Source organism: Aythya fuligula, chromosome 1 (assembly GCF_009819795.1).
Source record: "Aythya fuligula isolate bAytFul2 chromosome 1, bAytFul2.pri, whole genome shotgun sequence".
In the NCBI taxonomy this organism is placed as follows: Eukaryota; Metazoa; Chordata; class Aves; order Anseriformes; family Anatidae; genus Aythya; species Aythya fuligula.
Window position 1 is genome coordinate 51,272,137 of NC_045559.1, and position 18,127 is coordinate 51,290,263.

Sequence of the window (18,127 nt, forward strand, 5' to 3'; positions counted from 1 at the left end):
TTACAAGACAAATTTACAATAAGAAAAAAAAAATCTAATTTAAAGGCAATTACCTCACCTCTTAGTATTTTTTGAACTGGCTGCTTCATAATCCGAAAGCTGTGTATGAAGCCATTGGTATGTAAAGTCTTTCCTCCTTTGCAATTTTTCATCTAAAGTAGTATCCAGTTGAGAAAATTCTTCTTTTTCACCTGGGGAGGAAAAAAGATACTCTTGTCTTTTGCTGTTATTTTAAAATATCAGATTGTAAATGATTCCCCTGAAAAACACAAAGAATACTGCTTTTTACAAAAGAAAAGCCACAATTACTTTATTTTATTACAGAGTCCAACTGACTCCACAATATTTTACTCTTCAGATATATTTAAGAAATATTTTAAAATTAATTTTGCATTACATGGTTTATTTTCTTTTTTAGGATTGAACAGAGGCCTTCTGAATAAATTTATTTTTATTGGGAAATAAGTATCTTCTTAATGAAATGTATATAGAAAAATATAGATAAATTGCTTGTCAAAACATCTATGAATGCTGCTCACTCTACCGTCTCTATGGATAAAAATACACATTAATTTACAATTACAATTCTATTTACCAATACATAAGGTAAAAACTTGCCATTATATGTAAAAGTGGATGCATGGCAATCCTATTTCTCTGATCTTTTAGTGATACTTTAATGACAGCTTCCAATATTGTATTTCAAAGCAATTGCATATCTTATTATTACATATATTTTGGCACATGAAAGAGATTCTAAGAGAATAAAACATCAACATTACAACAAAAAGCTGCACAACTCTGGAGGATCTTCAGTCTTTGGGAACACTTTGGTGGGTACCTGACATGTTTTGAAGCATAAGGAAGAGTATGTCAGAATTGGAAGAACCTGCAGAGGAAGCATCATTGCTGCATGTGGACATTCATGAACAACTTTTTATTTTCTGCCTGGTACCTTTGACTCAAGAGACATCATTTATGAGACATCAGAACACTTATTTTTATTTTTTTATTTTTATTTAATGTTTGGTTTTGCCTTTTTTCTCTCTTTAATCTCACTTCGGAAGACATTACCTTACTGCTTTCTGATGATTATTGCTTTTTTCCCTTTCAAAGATTTTCCTTACTCTTCCTGACAAGTGAATTTAGCAGCGATTAGAAGTTATTTAGTAAACTGTAGGGGTGGATCTCTTGCACTTGAATCAGCAAAGTATGTAAGTTATTCCACTTTGTATAAAGCCCATTTACTCACTAAGAATGATTTAACTATCAATCACTATAACGGCATAGAGTATCACAATTAAGGTGAATGGTTTCCTTATACTCTTTATTTTAAGCTTTTATTGCCATTCATGTTTTGACAATATGAACTGCAGATACCGGCTATTCATAGACTTTGTCAGAGGGCTGCTATATTATCTGTAATAATTTTATTATTTTCTTCCATAGAAATTATAATTTCATTTACACGGGCTGCAAACTGTTGTTTCTCAGTTCTCTTTTACCTGGCTCTGCAGTATGCTCACTGCTTTAATCTTTTAGCTTTAAAGGAATAGTGTTAAAGTATCATAGCTGCTTATAAAAGCTTGAAATAAAAATGTCTTTTGGTTGAGCTCTTCATTTATCTCAGTATAGGGAATGTCTATTTGAATTAAATCCATTCCTTGGGCTGAACTTGTTCAATTGTCTAATCCATAATTCATAGTCATAGATGTCTTAGTAGTTAGACAGTCTAGAAGTTAGATGGAAGAATATATTATTTGCTGTTGTAAAGGACTCTCATGTACCTCCTGATATACTATCAGGAAAACAGAAAATGAAAAGCTTAGATGGAGCATCACTGAATTATCCTAATATGGTTGTGAGGTCTGCCTAAGAAAGATCAAGCAGTGACCTGCTGGATCACTGTCAAATATTAAAATAGAGAGTCATAATAACAGAGTTCATCACCTTCCTTGAATACAGCAAGAACCACTTCTTTCCTAGGTTTATGATATTCTTTTCCTGTGTTCCTAGTTCAGCAGTACAGCTTTCCAACCTTTAAATTTTGAACATTTGTAGTGAACATTTGTTTTCTAGTGAGAAATAATTCCCCAAGACATTAGCTTTACGTTCCTTCTTAATTTATATTTACAGAAAAGTTTGGTTCAGTATTACCCATATTTCTCAGGAGAATTATTTCTTCCTAGCAAAATGATCAGTACTAACTAAGCATTTGCTCAAACATTGCCCTTTTCCTCTATTATAAGGCAAATCTACATAGGGATTTAAAACCAATATTAGAATCATAGAATCATAGAATATCCCAATAGAATATTGGGATATCACATATAATCTATACATAGTATATAATATTATATAAATATTATACAAATATTATACAAATATTATATATATATACACATACATACATATATAACATTTTATATATATATATATATATATATGATAGAATATATCCCAGTAGAATATTGGACCCACATGGATCATCGAGTCCAACACTTGGCCCGCCAGGTGCCTTGCACAGGAGCTCTGCAGGCAGCTCCAGCCTCCTGGGGCCAGAGTCCAAGTCTGTGTATCAATGGCAGCCAAAAGAGAATGTACATAAAATAAGCTACAATAAAACTTACTAAAATATATATTTAACTTGGGAAGTTATTTTTCTCAAATGATTGCATATAACTCACCTCTGTTGCAGTTTGAATTTCTAATGGAATTCTGTTTGAAATTTTTTTTATTAAAATTTTATTATATATATTCATACTAATATTTTAAAAAAATATTGAAATGAGAAAGTGATCAAGAGAAAAGTGCACCAAAAATGTAGAAAACAGTATTCTATTTTCTTATTTGGAACATATCCATAGTCTTATATTTTAATAACAACATAAATCTTATGAAAAAAATACTGTTATGCATTAAAACACAACGTTACCACTTTCCTGTTCCATTTATGAACATCATGTGTTGGAGGATCTTGGGAATCATTATCATTAACAGGCATTTGCTTGATAGCTTTCTTAAATTAGGGCTCTGTTTTTGTTTTTGTTTTTGTTTTTTTAAACCTGGACATGATTTTGTAGAAGTACTAACACTCACAAATTACACAGAAGTTCATAAGAGCTGTAAGCATTCTGCAACTTTGAAATGGATCAGACCTATAATCTTTAATTGTTAAACCCAGACAACTCTTAGAATATCAAAGAAAAAAGGAATACATCAAAGAAGGAAGAACCCCCTAAAGAAAAAAAATCATCTCAGAGGTATTTAAATTAGTGTACACACATTAGATTATTATTTCTAAGTTTTCAAACTTTTTTTTTTTAAACAACACAAGTTAGTAATTTACAATTGGAATAGTCTTACATTTGGTATTTGTGCAATAATGACTTTTAAGTGTTACCAATTAATCCACACACATGCTGTGCACTTAGGTCAGACTCCACCAGTTTTCAGGGGAACCTGCTGCCATTTTCTTGCAGAATTTGAGTACCTAAGTAGAGAGAACCTATTCAGAAGAACCTGGGCATCTGAAATGTCCTTGAAACTAAACATTAGAGGAAAATAACAAACTATTTCCAAGGTCTCCAAATCCACATGAATGTTATTCAACCCATAATAAACTGAACTTCTGGATCCAGAAAAATGTCAACCTCAGTCTGTCAAATTCTGTTTGCTTGGCATGCTCTGAGACAGCACGTCTCATGTTCAGTTTAAAATATAGATACTGTTTACATATATTATGTTAGACCATCTCTGGATAATCTATTAAGTTAGTTATAGAAGTACTAAGAATCTGTGAACTACTGCTGGTGAAGTGCTCTAAGTTCTAGATAAAGTCAGGCTTTTTTCTCACAGGATTTTCTTCAAGTTTGATGTATCTTGTGCCCTCAGTTGTAGCAGTCAGCTTTAAAAAGGGGGTTGAAACATCCCCAAAGAGAATAGTTTGGGATGCAAAAGCTTGAGATTCAAATCTCATGAGGCCCAAACCCATGTTTCCCACTGCCTAAGGAGTCCCTCATACTCACGTTCTCCACTGCAAGGCCGTGTGCTATTAACAGCAAGCCAGTATACCAAAGATAGTGACACAATGTCTACATTCAGAGAAATTTTTCAGATTCTGCATTTTCAGATTCTATTTTTAGAAAAAATTGATCCTCACTGTTCTCAGTCCCAAACTCTTTGTCATTTTTATGCAAAGGGGTGCTGAGGCATCTAATTCAGCATTGACTTTTGTTCAAATATATTTGTTGATGATGGGAAGATAAATATTCTACTTTTAATACGACATACGTTTCTTGAAACAGAAAAGCATGTGACGTCTGCACTGTAGCTAACTATCTACAGTTAAATTTTGAATTTAGAGGGGTATTTAATTCACTTCAAAATTTGCTTCAGAGTACAATACATATAAAGTTAGAGACTATGAAACTAAGACCCATAATGTGAAAAGAAAGTCTTGGAATTTCTTCAGTATTCTACGTTTTCCTCCCTTAATATAAAAAATCTGTGACCAGACTTAATTTTCTCAATACGTATTCTGGAAATGGTGCTCTTAATATGGGAATTAAGTAGCTGAGTTGGATATAAAATTAATGTCAATGCTATTAATACATCGATTTTTTTTTTCTTATCTGTCAGTATTCTAGTATAGATTAGCAGCAGTCAGCAATATAAATTCTGAGAGTGCATGCATGTGAGCCTATATGCAAGTGTACTAACTATAAATACATTATTCCAAATGAAAATTAAAATGATGCATACCCACTGAGGATTTTTACTATTTCTCATAGCTTCTATAATGTTTTAGTAAATAATAATAAAAAATCTCAAATTCCTAGACCTAAAATCCATCTTTTAATCTCATCCTCTCCATACTTTAAAATAATAATTAAAAAAAAAAAAAAAGATATTATTTCTGTCACAATCTGTATAATACATACAGAACAGAAAGCTACAACACAAGCAATAACTCTGATACTAAGGCAAGAAACTGAAGAATTTGGAAACAGACCACAAAATACTTAAAAAACAAACAAACAAACAAACAACAGAACAAATAACCAAACATAAACACTCATAAATTTATACTGGAACATAAGAGAAATGTAGGTAAAGAGAATTTCTTTACCCACACAAAACTTAATGCATTTCTCAGAAGTTTACTTTGTCAGAAGTTACTACATTCACTTACGTATTACATAGCTACCACTACATGCCTGTAATACTGTTTTAAGAAAATAGATGGTAGTTAGAGTGGTCTTTAGTATGTACACAGGTATTCAGTGTATACATTAGTAATATTTATAAGATTTCAAGACAGTTGTTAGTATCATGTAGCAGTAACTGATGTGGAGTTTGCTTCACTTAAAATTAAATATATAAATTAAAATAAATATATTAAAAATATATATAAAATAAATAAATATATGAATTAAAATAATATCACCACATCATGTTTCTTTATCTACAACTCAGGTCTGGAATTTTCAGACAGTTAAACACCTTTCTACCTTAAAAATAAAGAATCTTGCCTGTGACATAGACAGATTAATTTTAGATTTTACTTTCCATCTGAGTAACTTTTGACTAAAGTAATTAGCGTATCTGGGGGCATAATGAATGAAATACGGAGAATATTTATAGCAGTGCCTGAGTGCACAGATGAGTCAAAGATGAAACAGACATTTTTTCAAAATACCAGGAGGTTACAACCTGAAAAAATTCTTGATGCTACAAATGCATTATCATTTATGTCACAAAGAGTTTTGAATATAGGAGTGCTGATCAAGCCACAGGAACACGTGCTTCAAAAATCATAAAAACAAATATAGAAAGGAAGAAATAAATTAAAAAAAAAAAATTATATTTTTCCCTGTTTTACCAGATATTTCAGATTCTTTCAGACAATAATTAAGGTCTAATATATCACTCTTCTATCTGCAAACCTCCTTCTCCTCTCTAACCTCTTCATCTGCTATAGCACTTATCTCCTTTTCACCATGCAACTGTTCTTGACCTCACCCTCACACTCATTCTTCCTTTCCAAAATCCAGGTATTTACCACACTCCTAATCATGAATATAATTAGACCATACTCTGTTTTTGGACTGCCCTTTTTCTCCCTGTTTTCATTTCTATTTTTTATGTTCTACACTATGGTCTATTTCAGGGTGATTCGCACCACTAATAAAGCTTCACCTCCTTAGTTTAATCTGTTTCACTCAATATATTTCAGCCTCTCCCACCCGTGTTATCTTTCTGAACTCTTAATATTAGATTATGCAAAAGCTGAATACTTTCACTGAGACTCCTAAACCACTGAAATTGTACAAATTTCAGCTTCTGAATTCAAGGAAAACAGAATTTTATACTTAGGACTTCCCGCACGTTCTTGTGTATTTCACTGCTTGTTCCTGTCTCTGCATAATACACCACCACTACTATTTGTCAGTAGTGATTTATATTAGTCTTTATACACAGCTTATTGGTTATTGTCAGTTTCTTCCTTTCCCAACCTTGAAACAAATTCAAGTCTTACTTAACCTTCAACAAAATGCTTTTAAAATGCTTCATTTAAAGTTATTTATATCTATTCGTATTACAATATTGCTGATTAGGTTCTCCTGATATCTTCTGATCATTTAATCTCTCTCACAGCAACCCACTATCACACAGATTTATTGAAAACTACAAAATTTCATTCTATATAAAATTGCTTAACTCCTTCACTTTTTTTGTGGACATGGAACACTCCCTTGATTTCCTTTTTTTTTTTTTTTTTTTTCATATGCTTCACTGACCTGCCATCAACTTCAAGGTAGAATGAACTCTGTTCCTTGCAATTTATCCAACTTTCACAATGATATGGGCTGCCATTATTTTCTCTACTCCACCATTTATGTTAAATATGATTTCTCATTTATCTTCTCTAATTTCCCTTGTAACAAAATTGGTTTCATATCATGCCATTCCTTAAGACATACAACACTTTTCTGAGTTGATTTATAAGCATAAAGAAATATTTAATCTGAGGTGTGTACAGGAAGATGTCACACATGCAATTGCTGATTTTATTTTTTGCAGAATTTATTACTGTTCTGATCTGATTCAGGCACTGAATCTTGTGATAGGACCTGAAGATGTCAGTGGGAAAAAGACTGTGACCAAATAGTGGAGGACAAATAAATATAGTAATATAGGAATACGCTAATTGGGTCAATTAGAAAAGTCAGGAAGAAAACATAAAGGAATATTAAAGCAGTTGTTTAATGAAGGCCTACACCCTCTAATACATTTAATGACATTCCCTTGTCCACAAACGTATTATTTCTTTAAAATTAACTCAAAAACCAGAACCAAATTCTGCCAGTTGACTAATTTTGTACCATTAAAGCCTCTGCATTTACAGTTATGTAGACTACTGTTCTTACATATTAGTATCAAGGTAGTAGCAAACTCAAAATATTACAACTGTCAATTAACACTGGAACCAAATATACGATTAAGGTTATTTTAACTTCAGTCAATGATAAAGGCCATCTGAATTTTAGAGCACAGAAAAAGCAGGACAAAACAAAGCAAAACAAAACATGACCTGGCCACTGTTTTAGTTAGTCAACAATCAAAAATTGTGAGGTTATGTGTATTTCTGATCAATATTGATGGATAATTAATTCTGGTTACTATGTTTTGCCATTTAAGTTTTGAATGAAATGCTATATAATTACTGACTCCACTCAGTTGAAATATATCAGTTGTTCTGGGTATTTTTGTTTGTACTAGAAGAGGCACTGAAGGCTCTCTGAACATCATACTCTTCAGATCTGGACAATTATAGTTGTGATATTAATATAACAAACAGTACTATTATTATCTTTGTAGCCAGAAAATTTCATATTAGTGCTGTATTTTAGAAGGTGTGGTGATAGTGAAGATGAACTTCTTCAGTAGTAAGTGTAAAACAACAGATGACGGATAAGATGGAGAGTACACAGAAAGAAAAGCTGACTATCTAAATACCCACTGCCACAGCCACTAATGGTCCTTGCTTTATCAGGTTACCCCCCAAAAAAATAAAAGGTAAAAAAAGTCTCATTACATCTTAAAACAACAACAATAAACCAAACCAACCAACCAAACAAAAAACCCAACAGATTAACATTTCAACATTTCTCAGCCCAGCCACACTAAAGATTTCTTTTATATATAGGTTTGGAAGTAACATGAAACAGTTTCATCAGTTTCGTGTTTGATAGACTAGATTGGTTCTTGCTAAAAAATAGAAAAGAATTCTAAAGAAAATGAGAACTATAAGCATGATATTAGCCATATGAACACACTGAGGTGAATTCCTGATGTAAACTGGTGCCTCCTGCAAACAGCACTCTTCAAGATCCACTTGGGTTTTTATGAGTTCTGAAAATAAACTTACACATTACTTACAATCACTTACAGCATTACACTGTATCTTCACATTATTCTTGTTTATAGTCTTCTGTGAATAGTGTGTTCTGTAAACTATATACTAACTGCTTCAGCCACTCAGCATAAGCAAATTTCAACAGGTCTGCTGAGGAGTAAATTTTGAGTATGTTACGAAAATATCTTCGGGAGTCAAGTCCCTTGAAGAAACAAAGAAATTAAGAAGTAAAAACTACTTTGAAATGATATGTCCAGCATTTCTACACTCAGTTAACTATGAGTAAATATGATAGAAGTAGATTGAGCCTATTATGTTTATGGTTACTGCCTACATTCACCTTCTATCTGTTCACCCAAATCTAACTCGTAAAGAATCCACCTCTAGTTTTTCTCATTTTCTTTTGGAATTATTAAATGCATTAATGAAGGATGCTTTCTACAGAAAATGGAAATGGAGTTTATATTGCTCAAGAGAAAATTAAGGAATGTATAAACATTTTTTTTAAACAATTCTTTTGATAGATTTTAATTCTATACATTCCCAGTTTTTAAAATTAACTGACAGAAACAATCAAGAACAGGAACAGAAGTGCTTAACTGCTCATTAATGAAACAGAATTTTCAAGCAAGAAAAGATTATCACTTTGTATGGAGGGCAAACAAGAGGATTACCTTTCCTACATTAAATAAACCAACCAAAATTAATTAAGATATCAGATTTTCCAAAGAAATTCTCAAAATAAATAAAAATAGATAAATACAAAAGAACATTTTCTATGAGTGCAGGAGGTTTTGACTACTGTGCTGCTATCTATGAGGTGGGCAAAAAACACAATAAAACAGTAAATTTTATTGAGTGTGACAACTATTAAGGTAGGTTTTGTTTATACTGGAGGACTTAAAAGTAGAAGATTGGGACAGAAAAATTCAAACCCAATGAAAGATTGGTTCAAAATAACAATTTGGGACTGATATGTAACAAGAAGACACCTATGTCAAGTATTAAAAATAAATACATAAATCATTAATCAGGAGCAACACGAAGTTAGTAAAGCTGATTTAAACGACATTAATAATTATCTCATAATTTTGTGAGCAAGTAATTAATGTAAATTAAGTACTGTAAACAAAAAACATGTAACGGTGTATCACAGCTTGGGAACGTACATTTTAAAAAGTCTTAATTTTGTTTACCCTTGAGAATAAACGTTTTCTCGAGATAGTTATCTGAATAGTATATGAACTTATTTTTAAGATCTTTTGTTCATCAACACATGTGATGTACACAACGTGAGTTTCACTCATTGGTACTTATCAGTGCAGAGTAACACTGAAACAATTTTCTGTTAATGTAGTTCAATTTTGAATACATGTGAATTGGTCGTGTACTCTATTATGGATACATATAATTTTGGATTTAAAAGTGTTTTATTATGTGTGGGTGAAACTATTTCTGGCTTACTTTCTGATGTAGACTGGAAATACCTGTTGACATTTGATGAGGGTACTGTGACAACACTTCATAGTTTTCTCAGTGAGGTAAAGAATAACAGTAGAACAACTTTACATTGTCAAATACAGACATAAAATCTACACAGATTAAGTTCAAGGTGGCTGATTAATTTACTTCATAGTCAAATGCAGAGGTATCTCCAAAGATCAGGTCTGCCATTATGTCAAATGTAAACATGGCTTGATTTAATGCTTATTGAATTCAACGGGGAAACAAAAAGTCTCAGACTCAACATCTAAAGAGAGGCAAACCCCAAGCAGATACAGTTCTTATATATTTATCTTCATCTTAAAAATAACTGTAAATACCAGGGACTTACATAGGCAATAAATACAGATAGATATAAAAACACCAATTCTTCTTAAGAAGTTTTATTTATTTGTTTATTTTGTTGGTTTATACATCACAGAAGAAAATAAACAATATTAAATTCCAGATCTATTCAAAAAAGGGAATTCCCTTTGTAAAGGACAGGTGAAAACAAAAGCATAAACATGATTTGCTGGCAAGTTTCCCCAGACTAATTCTTAATTGGTGTTGTTCAAAGAGCTTAGTACTTTTATAGAGTTCTTTACAAACTAGATTGAAATTTTCAGCTTATAAACACTTGAAAAGTGCAATAATTTAAACATAGCACATCATTTTAGTTAAATCAACACACATTCAAGAGTATTTAGCCCTAGGGGAATTGAACTTAATTATACTGATTTTGAATCAGTTATTGTTACAACTGCATATTTTTTTCTATGCAAAGAAGATCTGAATGATTTATTTCACTGAATAATGAAAAAGGACTATTTTTACCCTGGATCCTCCTGTTCTGTCAGGGAATTTTGTTTTGACCTTTATTTAAATCATTTTTAATGAGAAAATGAACATGCTTGAATGTTAATATTTTATTATTGGAGTAGGTGGGTTTAAATTAGTTTATTTCTTACTAAACCTCTAATAGTTCACTAAACCCTCCACCTTGCTGACATATACATAAGTTAAATACCATGATGATTCTGAATCGTTGAATTTGCCTCATGTGCATTCTATTTATATTTGCCATAAATAATAAACTTAAAAGTATAGTTTGTTTTGCCTGTTGTTCAACAACAGGTAAAACAGTTGTCCATTCCTAACTTTGCTTATTCGTAGCCACTTATTTAAGCTTCTGCAATTAGCACAGGATTCAAAAAGGACAATAAGCACATAAAGTCCAATTATATAAGTGAACTCACACTTGAAATTAAAGAACTTCAGTAGATAACTTTATACATTTTACATCAGAATAATGAAACAGATAAGTTTTACAATCTTACAGACTAAACTACTCTGTTAAAATTATAGTACCTTACATGGGAATTCTTAAAAAATATATAAATAAAAATTTAACTGAACAAAGCAGTTAGGATTTGTAACAGACACTGTCATGGAGAACGAACATCGTATTTTTAGCAAGTTTTAAAGTAACAAGACAATGTCTGCTTTTTACCTTATATTAGAGAATGTTTTGTAAGAATGACTCTAATATAGTTTCCTTTTTTTTTCATTCAAGATAGGTAAATTGTAACACAAAATAATCTGAGCAAAAAGGTGAACAGAATCCTTTAAAACAATGGAGAAATATTAATAGACAGAAAATCTTTTAATTATAAAATATATAACATTTGTATGATGGAGCAAGATTTTTCTTCTTTTCAGATCAGTAAAGCTAAATACAGTACATGAAAAGCAGTACATTAGAGGTACTGATACAGCAACTGGAAAATGGTATATGAATTAGCAATAAGAATACAAAAAATATACATAAGTAAATACACAAGTAAATTTTTTTCTGTATCTTGTAACACAGTTCTTGAAATTCTGAAATCTTTGAACTTCTCCAAAGTCTGGTTCAGTGAACACATCAAGGTATACTAAAACTGGAGAAATGTCTGAATAGCATCATCATCCTCAAGGCAGCCACGTCTCTGAACAAACTTTCCCTCAGGATTCTGGTTAGAAGAGGAGGAAAAGAGGAGAATAGAATGCAATGAGGTAGCAAAATAGTCACTAAAACCAATATATTCAATTTTCCTTAGTACTTAAAAAGTCTTAATTTTACTTACCTGTTCCCAAATTCCAAACAGATTCTTCAGTTTTCACTTGACTAGTCCTGAATAACTTAACTACTTCTCATAGTGCTCTGTGACATCAGTACTGTCTCCTTGTGCAACTGTATTAACTATGCAATGAAAAAAGGGAATTCATCCCTACCATTTCTATAATGAACATTGTTGATGGGAAATCACAAAAAGATATAACACTCTCTTTGGGGAAATAAAACAAAGTTTAAAGTCAGGAATTAGCATGATAACATGCATGTTGTTAATAAAGTGAAATAGTTGTAATTATTTGTACAAAAGTAAAACAAAACAAAACAAAACAAAACAGAACAGACATAGCTATGGAAGAACCAATTATTAAAATTTATTACAGGTAAGTTTTTATAAATATTTCCATTTGCAATAAATGAAAGATGTTTGAAAGAGAATTTTGAATACAGTGCACACAACTCACATGGTATGATGACAGCCAATGTTTTAGCATATGTAGACCAGAGTACAAGTAGAGTCTGACAAAACCTAAGAAGGCAGACCTGGCTAAGAGTCAGGAGTCACGCTTATTAAATTGAACTCTCAGGGGTATCATGCAATCAGAGGTCACAATCGAGGCAACAGAAGCAATGTCACGATATCAGAGAAAGGGCCAATTCAGACCTGCTCCCTGACAGGCAGTGAGGTCAGGGCTTGCGGCAAATAACTGTATTAAAAGGGAATATTCTCTGCACACTTTTAGAACTGTCATCTGAACAAACAAAGCCAGGTCATTGGTAGGTTAAATCAGAACTTTCTGCCTTAGTAGCACATAGTTTCTTTTCTTTTTACATTCACTACTAATTTCTCAATTACAAAATATACACCCATGAGATACTAAAGCAAATTCTCAGTAAATTTAACTTTGATATTAAAAAAAAAATAATCTGGCTTTGATAAAATAAATCCCTGTTCTCTTCATAAACTGAAAATTACTCAGCTTGCTTCATATGAAAAAAACAAAACAAAACAAAACAAAGAAACATGAAAGTGCTTTAGGGTACTGACTTCAGTTTCACATTCAGTTTCTTAGTAACTTTTACACTTAATGGTCTTAAATACATTTATAAAATTTAGTTATTCAAAATCTCCTTCTTTAATAATGATTGTGAAAAATAAAATATATATTTTTTTTGTCTGGCAACTTTAATTTGTTTATTTGGTTACCTGCACTGGGTTACCTCTAGGATTCTAAAAATGTAGTAAATTATGAAATTATAGCCATAAATCAAATTCGTTAAACTGACAGGAAATCTACAACAGAAGAACTATTCTAGACTGTCATGTAAAATAAATAAATAAATAAATAAATAAATAAAAATATTATCTCTGCATCCATCCTTTCTTATGAATCTGAGAGAATACAAGTATACACACACACACACACACATATAAAATAACTAGAAAATACATTATTTCCACCTTTTTTTATACACATAAGCCAGGTAAAATATCTGCAGTGCATACACCAAAATAGAACAAACCTAAGAATGTGAAACAACTGCTAAAATGGGTCTGTATTGTAAATGGTAAGAGTTGAACCGTAAAAGTATAAATTTGGAAGATGTACATGAGAGAAATACACAGCATATCACAGAATTTATACAGATATCACTGAAAGATTGTAGATTTTTATTACAGTATTTGAGGTGCTCATACAGTTCCTCATAAAATCATCAAAGTCCACCATATATACTGTCTCCTTTTATAGATTACATGAAAGGTAATCTATACTATTAGACCTGAACAATATAAATTTTTTAATAACCTGACTTCGACTTGAGTGATTTCAATATTTTGCCTGAAAAAAATGTTGCACATTATTGAAATATATTATCTGTGTGATCCACAACATTAATAGCTATAAAAAAAACAGAAAGACTAAGTTGTACATTCAATATTAAATACATTATCATATGAAAAATAGCATTTTTGGATAGCTGTAGATCTCTGACCTCATTAATGCTACCAGTTCTCCATAACACCATTGTTCACCTTATAGAATAGGATAAAAATAATTCCTTTATAAGAAAGTTTAATCAATTACATTTTCAAATTAATTAAATGCTCTGGGATAAAGGCCTTCCTTAAGTCCACCTTTGAGAGTATTTGAAGTATGCAAAAATACTGCTATTAAACATAACTATGGGAAATATTTCTTTAATCATGATTTAATATGAATCATGTTGTTCAACTGAAACAAGTATTTGTTCCTATAAAATGTTTATAAGAATCCATTTTATTCCTTGTTCTTAGTTCCATACAAAATGGTTATACTTCTGCAAGATGAGCCGTTGTGTAGTGCAACAGTTGTGATATTTCTATGGACACAGAGCACACTTCCCATGGGTTATGTTCAAATACCATTCACTTACCAAGATAAATGTAATGTTTGAAATATTTATTTTGGATAATACTTGGAATGTATCTGAAAATGTACTTTTAATGATCTCATCATTAGCATTTTTTTTTCCATGTAAAATGAACACCTTTGCATTTGGCTATTTTTGAGTAGAAGCAAGATGAATAAACAAACCATCCCAATATTGACTACAGTCCACAGGCATCCAAACAAATGACAACAAATTCTACAATTACTTTTACCTACACTTACTAAATCCAAGTGCTTTAACATTTTATTTTAGAGGAGTTTAGCCAAACTTATTCTCCCTCACCCCCTCCAACCAAATCCATTTGGATTTAACTTGTTTCTAAAATTATCTGTCTTTTGCACTCTAAGACCTGGGTCACAACCTTACTTCGGGACAGGAAATAGTTATCAGGTCACTGAATGGTCAAATGGAAAAGGATTTGAAATGCTTCAGGACTCAGGGGTCTTTTCATCCAAAATGATTGCCTTATGTATTATAAAATGTTGTGGATCTGAAATGGAGTCAACTTATCTATATATATTGTCTGAGCAGACACTACCTAGCTTTTGCACATACAGTTCAAGAAAAGGAAAGCTAAGATCTCAGAAGACGCAAATGAAACTATCAGAAATATTGTGCTTCCTTATTCAACAATGCCATAAACTAGTTCTCAACCTCTGATGAAATTTTGGGTGAAATCTCATTCCTACTGAAGTCATCACGAGGTAGTTAGTCATTAGCAAAATAGCAGTAAGATTTTTAATATTTTTTCCCCTAATGCGCACTTCCTTTTAACTGCTGTGCTAGGAAGGCACAGGTGACATAGCTTACATGTTGTATAAATTTCAAGTTTCAGAAGATTTTTGGAACAAACACATTTATTTCCAATGCATTAATAAAGTCCTGATACCACCACAAGTTGCAACTCTGCAAAACAGTAGAGGCATGAACAAAGAGATAATACATGAGCAGGTGAAATATGTGGTCAAAATCAGAAATATTTAACAGTAGAATAGTGGAATCCTGAAGACTAGAACTACACTGAGATCTTATAATACTAAATTGGAATGTATTCCTGAACTTCCTCTTTAGGAATTTCGGGCAAAGAGAAAATCTTTTTCTCTCTCTTCATTTTTTTTTTTTAATTGAATGTGAAAAGCAAAAATTGTAATAAAAATGTTCTATGCCTAGATCATTTATAAATATCCAAATGCTGAAGTTTACTGCATGAATGCACATAAATGACATTTTATTTATTCATTTTTAAACTTACAGTACTTCAGGATTGCTTCATTCCAGAAACAGAGAAAAAGCCTACATTATCATTGATGGACAGGAGGCTGGAAAATTAGGCACAGCTTTTATTTTTTAGTTTTGTTTTATAATAAGAAACTGGGCCACTAAAACTATGTAACTGAAGCTTGAGTGCGTGCACTGTAAGGCCCCGGCAGTCTTTTACAACTTTTCAGTGTACCGCTGCTGTGAACTGGGTTTGCACTCTGCCAGCAGAGCAGCTCTGACCCATGGAGAGCACTCCTTCAGATCAACACTGCCTCAGGCTTTACTGCTTTCTCCAAGAAGTCTTACATTTCAGGCATCAAGTTGAATTTCTTCTGGAGATGATTAACCCAAACCCATGACAGATTTTTTCCAAGATATCCAACTCCTTATGTTTATTTTATCCTGGCTCTTTTTGGATGTACTGGACATAAGTAACCTACTCATTTTACATGTTAAAGGGCTGGTGGAGAGCCATTAATTCCTTAAAATGAGAAAATATTTCAATGTGAGAGTTCTGTTGTGTGAGCTCACACTAAATAATAAGAAACAAAGCCACAGAGTTCTGATTTTAAAAGACAGATTCCCTTCCACAGTACAGGTTTCTGTTATGCTTTTTCATCACATTTTGGGATAGACCTTAGATTCTCTGGAAATGCATTATTCTGTCATTTTTGTCAGTGCCGCATGGCTTAGAAACTGCTTCCCTAATCTCGCATACAAATTTGAAGCCTGGGAGATGTGTAATAAGTGCATTTTACTGTAAACATGGCAATTCAGCCAGTAGAACCACAGAAAGACTATATTTAGAATGTGGTTATTGATCCTTTTCAGACCACTGCTAAATTAATGATGACTAAACTTAAAAAATGTCTGTTTACAAATAATGTGTGCTTCCTGGGAGCGGATGCCATTTTTCCATTGAAAATAGCTCATTTAAAAAAGATGAAAACAGCTAACAAATGCCTATTAACTACAGTTCAATGTACATTTAAATGTCCTTAAATAACAAATAACAAAATATTTTAAACATACAAAAATATTAATATTAGCATTTCACTCTCAGTGCTTTCTCTTAACTCTCACACATATATTTAAAAGCATCAGTGATTAGAAGCAGCATCAATTCAATTTTTTTCTTCAGTTTTGGTAATACAGAATATCTAAGAAATTGTGTTTACCATTACATAGACATATTTTAATAAGCTCATTTAATTATCTCAAATTACCACTTAAACTACCACACCCCAAAGCCTCAAGTTCTATTCTTCAATGAGCACTAGTAATAACAAACTATAAGAATGCTTTGCTACATTTTTTTTCACATGAAACTGCAAAGAATTTCATAATTGTGAGCTATCAGAAAGCTGTAAAACAGACAATTTAAAATGGATTCTTGATATTTATCTTTCAATTATATGACATAACCAGAAGATCATTTTACCTCTTCTTCTTGTAACGGTATGAAAAAATAAGTATTATTTCTACTGACAATCTGAAGAGAAACAAATAATTAAAAGTCACCTGAAAAAGTTCATTATCAAAGTCATATTTGTGAAATATGTTTTAATACAGTATCCATTATGTTTTTTACTTTTTAATGGTTAGTCATCAGTAAGAATAGAATGACAGGAAATACATTATTGACAATTAGAACCACAGGTTCCCAAATTACAGTAAACATATCCTGATAATATAATCCAATGCATTTTTTAAAAAGTTAAAGTTCCTGGCAATGGTCACTGTGTACATTCCTGCGTGAAACCAAGTTATATTCTTTCCACTTCTTTGAACTGTATGGTATAGATGTGCCACTGATGGATATGAATATGGCTATGACTAAAAATAAATATATGTGCTAATAAATCACTTTACCTACAAAATTAATTAGAACATAGTTCATGAAATTCTGAGAAACTGTAAGTGAATCATATACAAATAATACACGATTTAGGTAACTTGACTGGACTCCCAGGCGATCAACTGCATTCTTCCAACTTGCTCTCAAGATTGGAATCCACCTTCCAGTTTCACTGAACAGGAATTATTTGGATAACCCACCAAAATAGTTGAGGTATAAGGAATAAAGATTACTCCAAAAGATGTATACTGTTTCCAAAGCTTGTAGCAAAAAAAAAAAAAAAAGTGCTAGGCCCGGGGGCTCCTTCTTTAGTTTTATACTGCTGCACTAGGACAAAGCAGTCACACTGTTGGTTGGTAAAAGTAGATATCCATCCTTTGTATGAATGGAATTACACACCCCGTAATTACAGACCCACAGCTGGTAGAGATGCTCTGTTACACATTCAGCCAGGACTAATTGGAACTTCCCAAGAAAAGAGCAGTCAAAGATAGATTCTTCCTTTAATTTCTAATCTACTTTGTCCAAAATACTTTGTATTTTACATTATATTAAT

The 18,127-nt window shown here is 31.8% G+C and overlaps 1 protein-coding gene across 1 annotated transcript in view; it reads right to left on the reverse strand.

Moving 5' to 3' along the window:
• The window catches only part of LRRIQ1 (leucine rich repeats and IQ motif containing 1), a 111,853-nt gene that overhangs the window by 21,137 nt on the left and 72,589 nt on the right, over window positions 1-18,127 (reverse strand). The window contains exon 24 of the mRNA XM_032208223.1: window positions 59-191. Within this exon, the coding sequence (XP_032064114.1) occupies window positions 59-191 (133 nt within the window). The remainder of the gene's footprint in view (window positions 1-58; window positions 192-18,127) is intronic.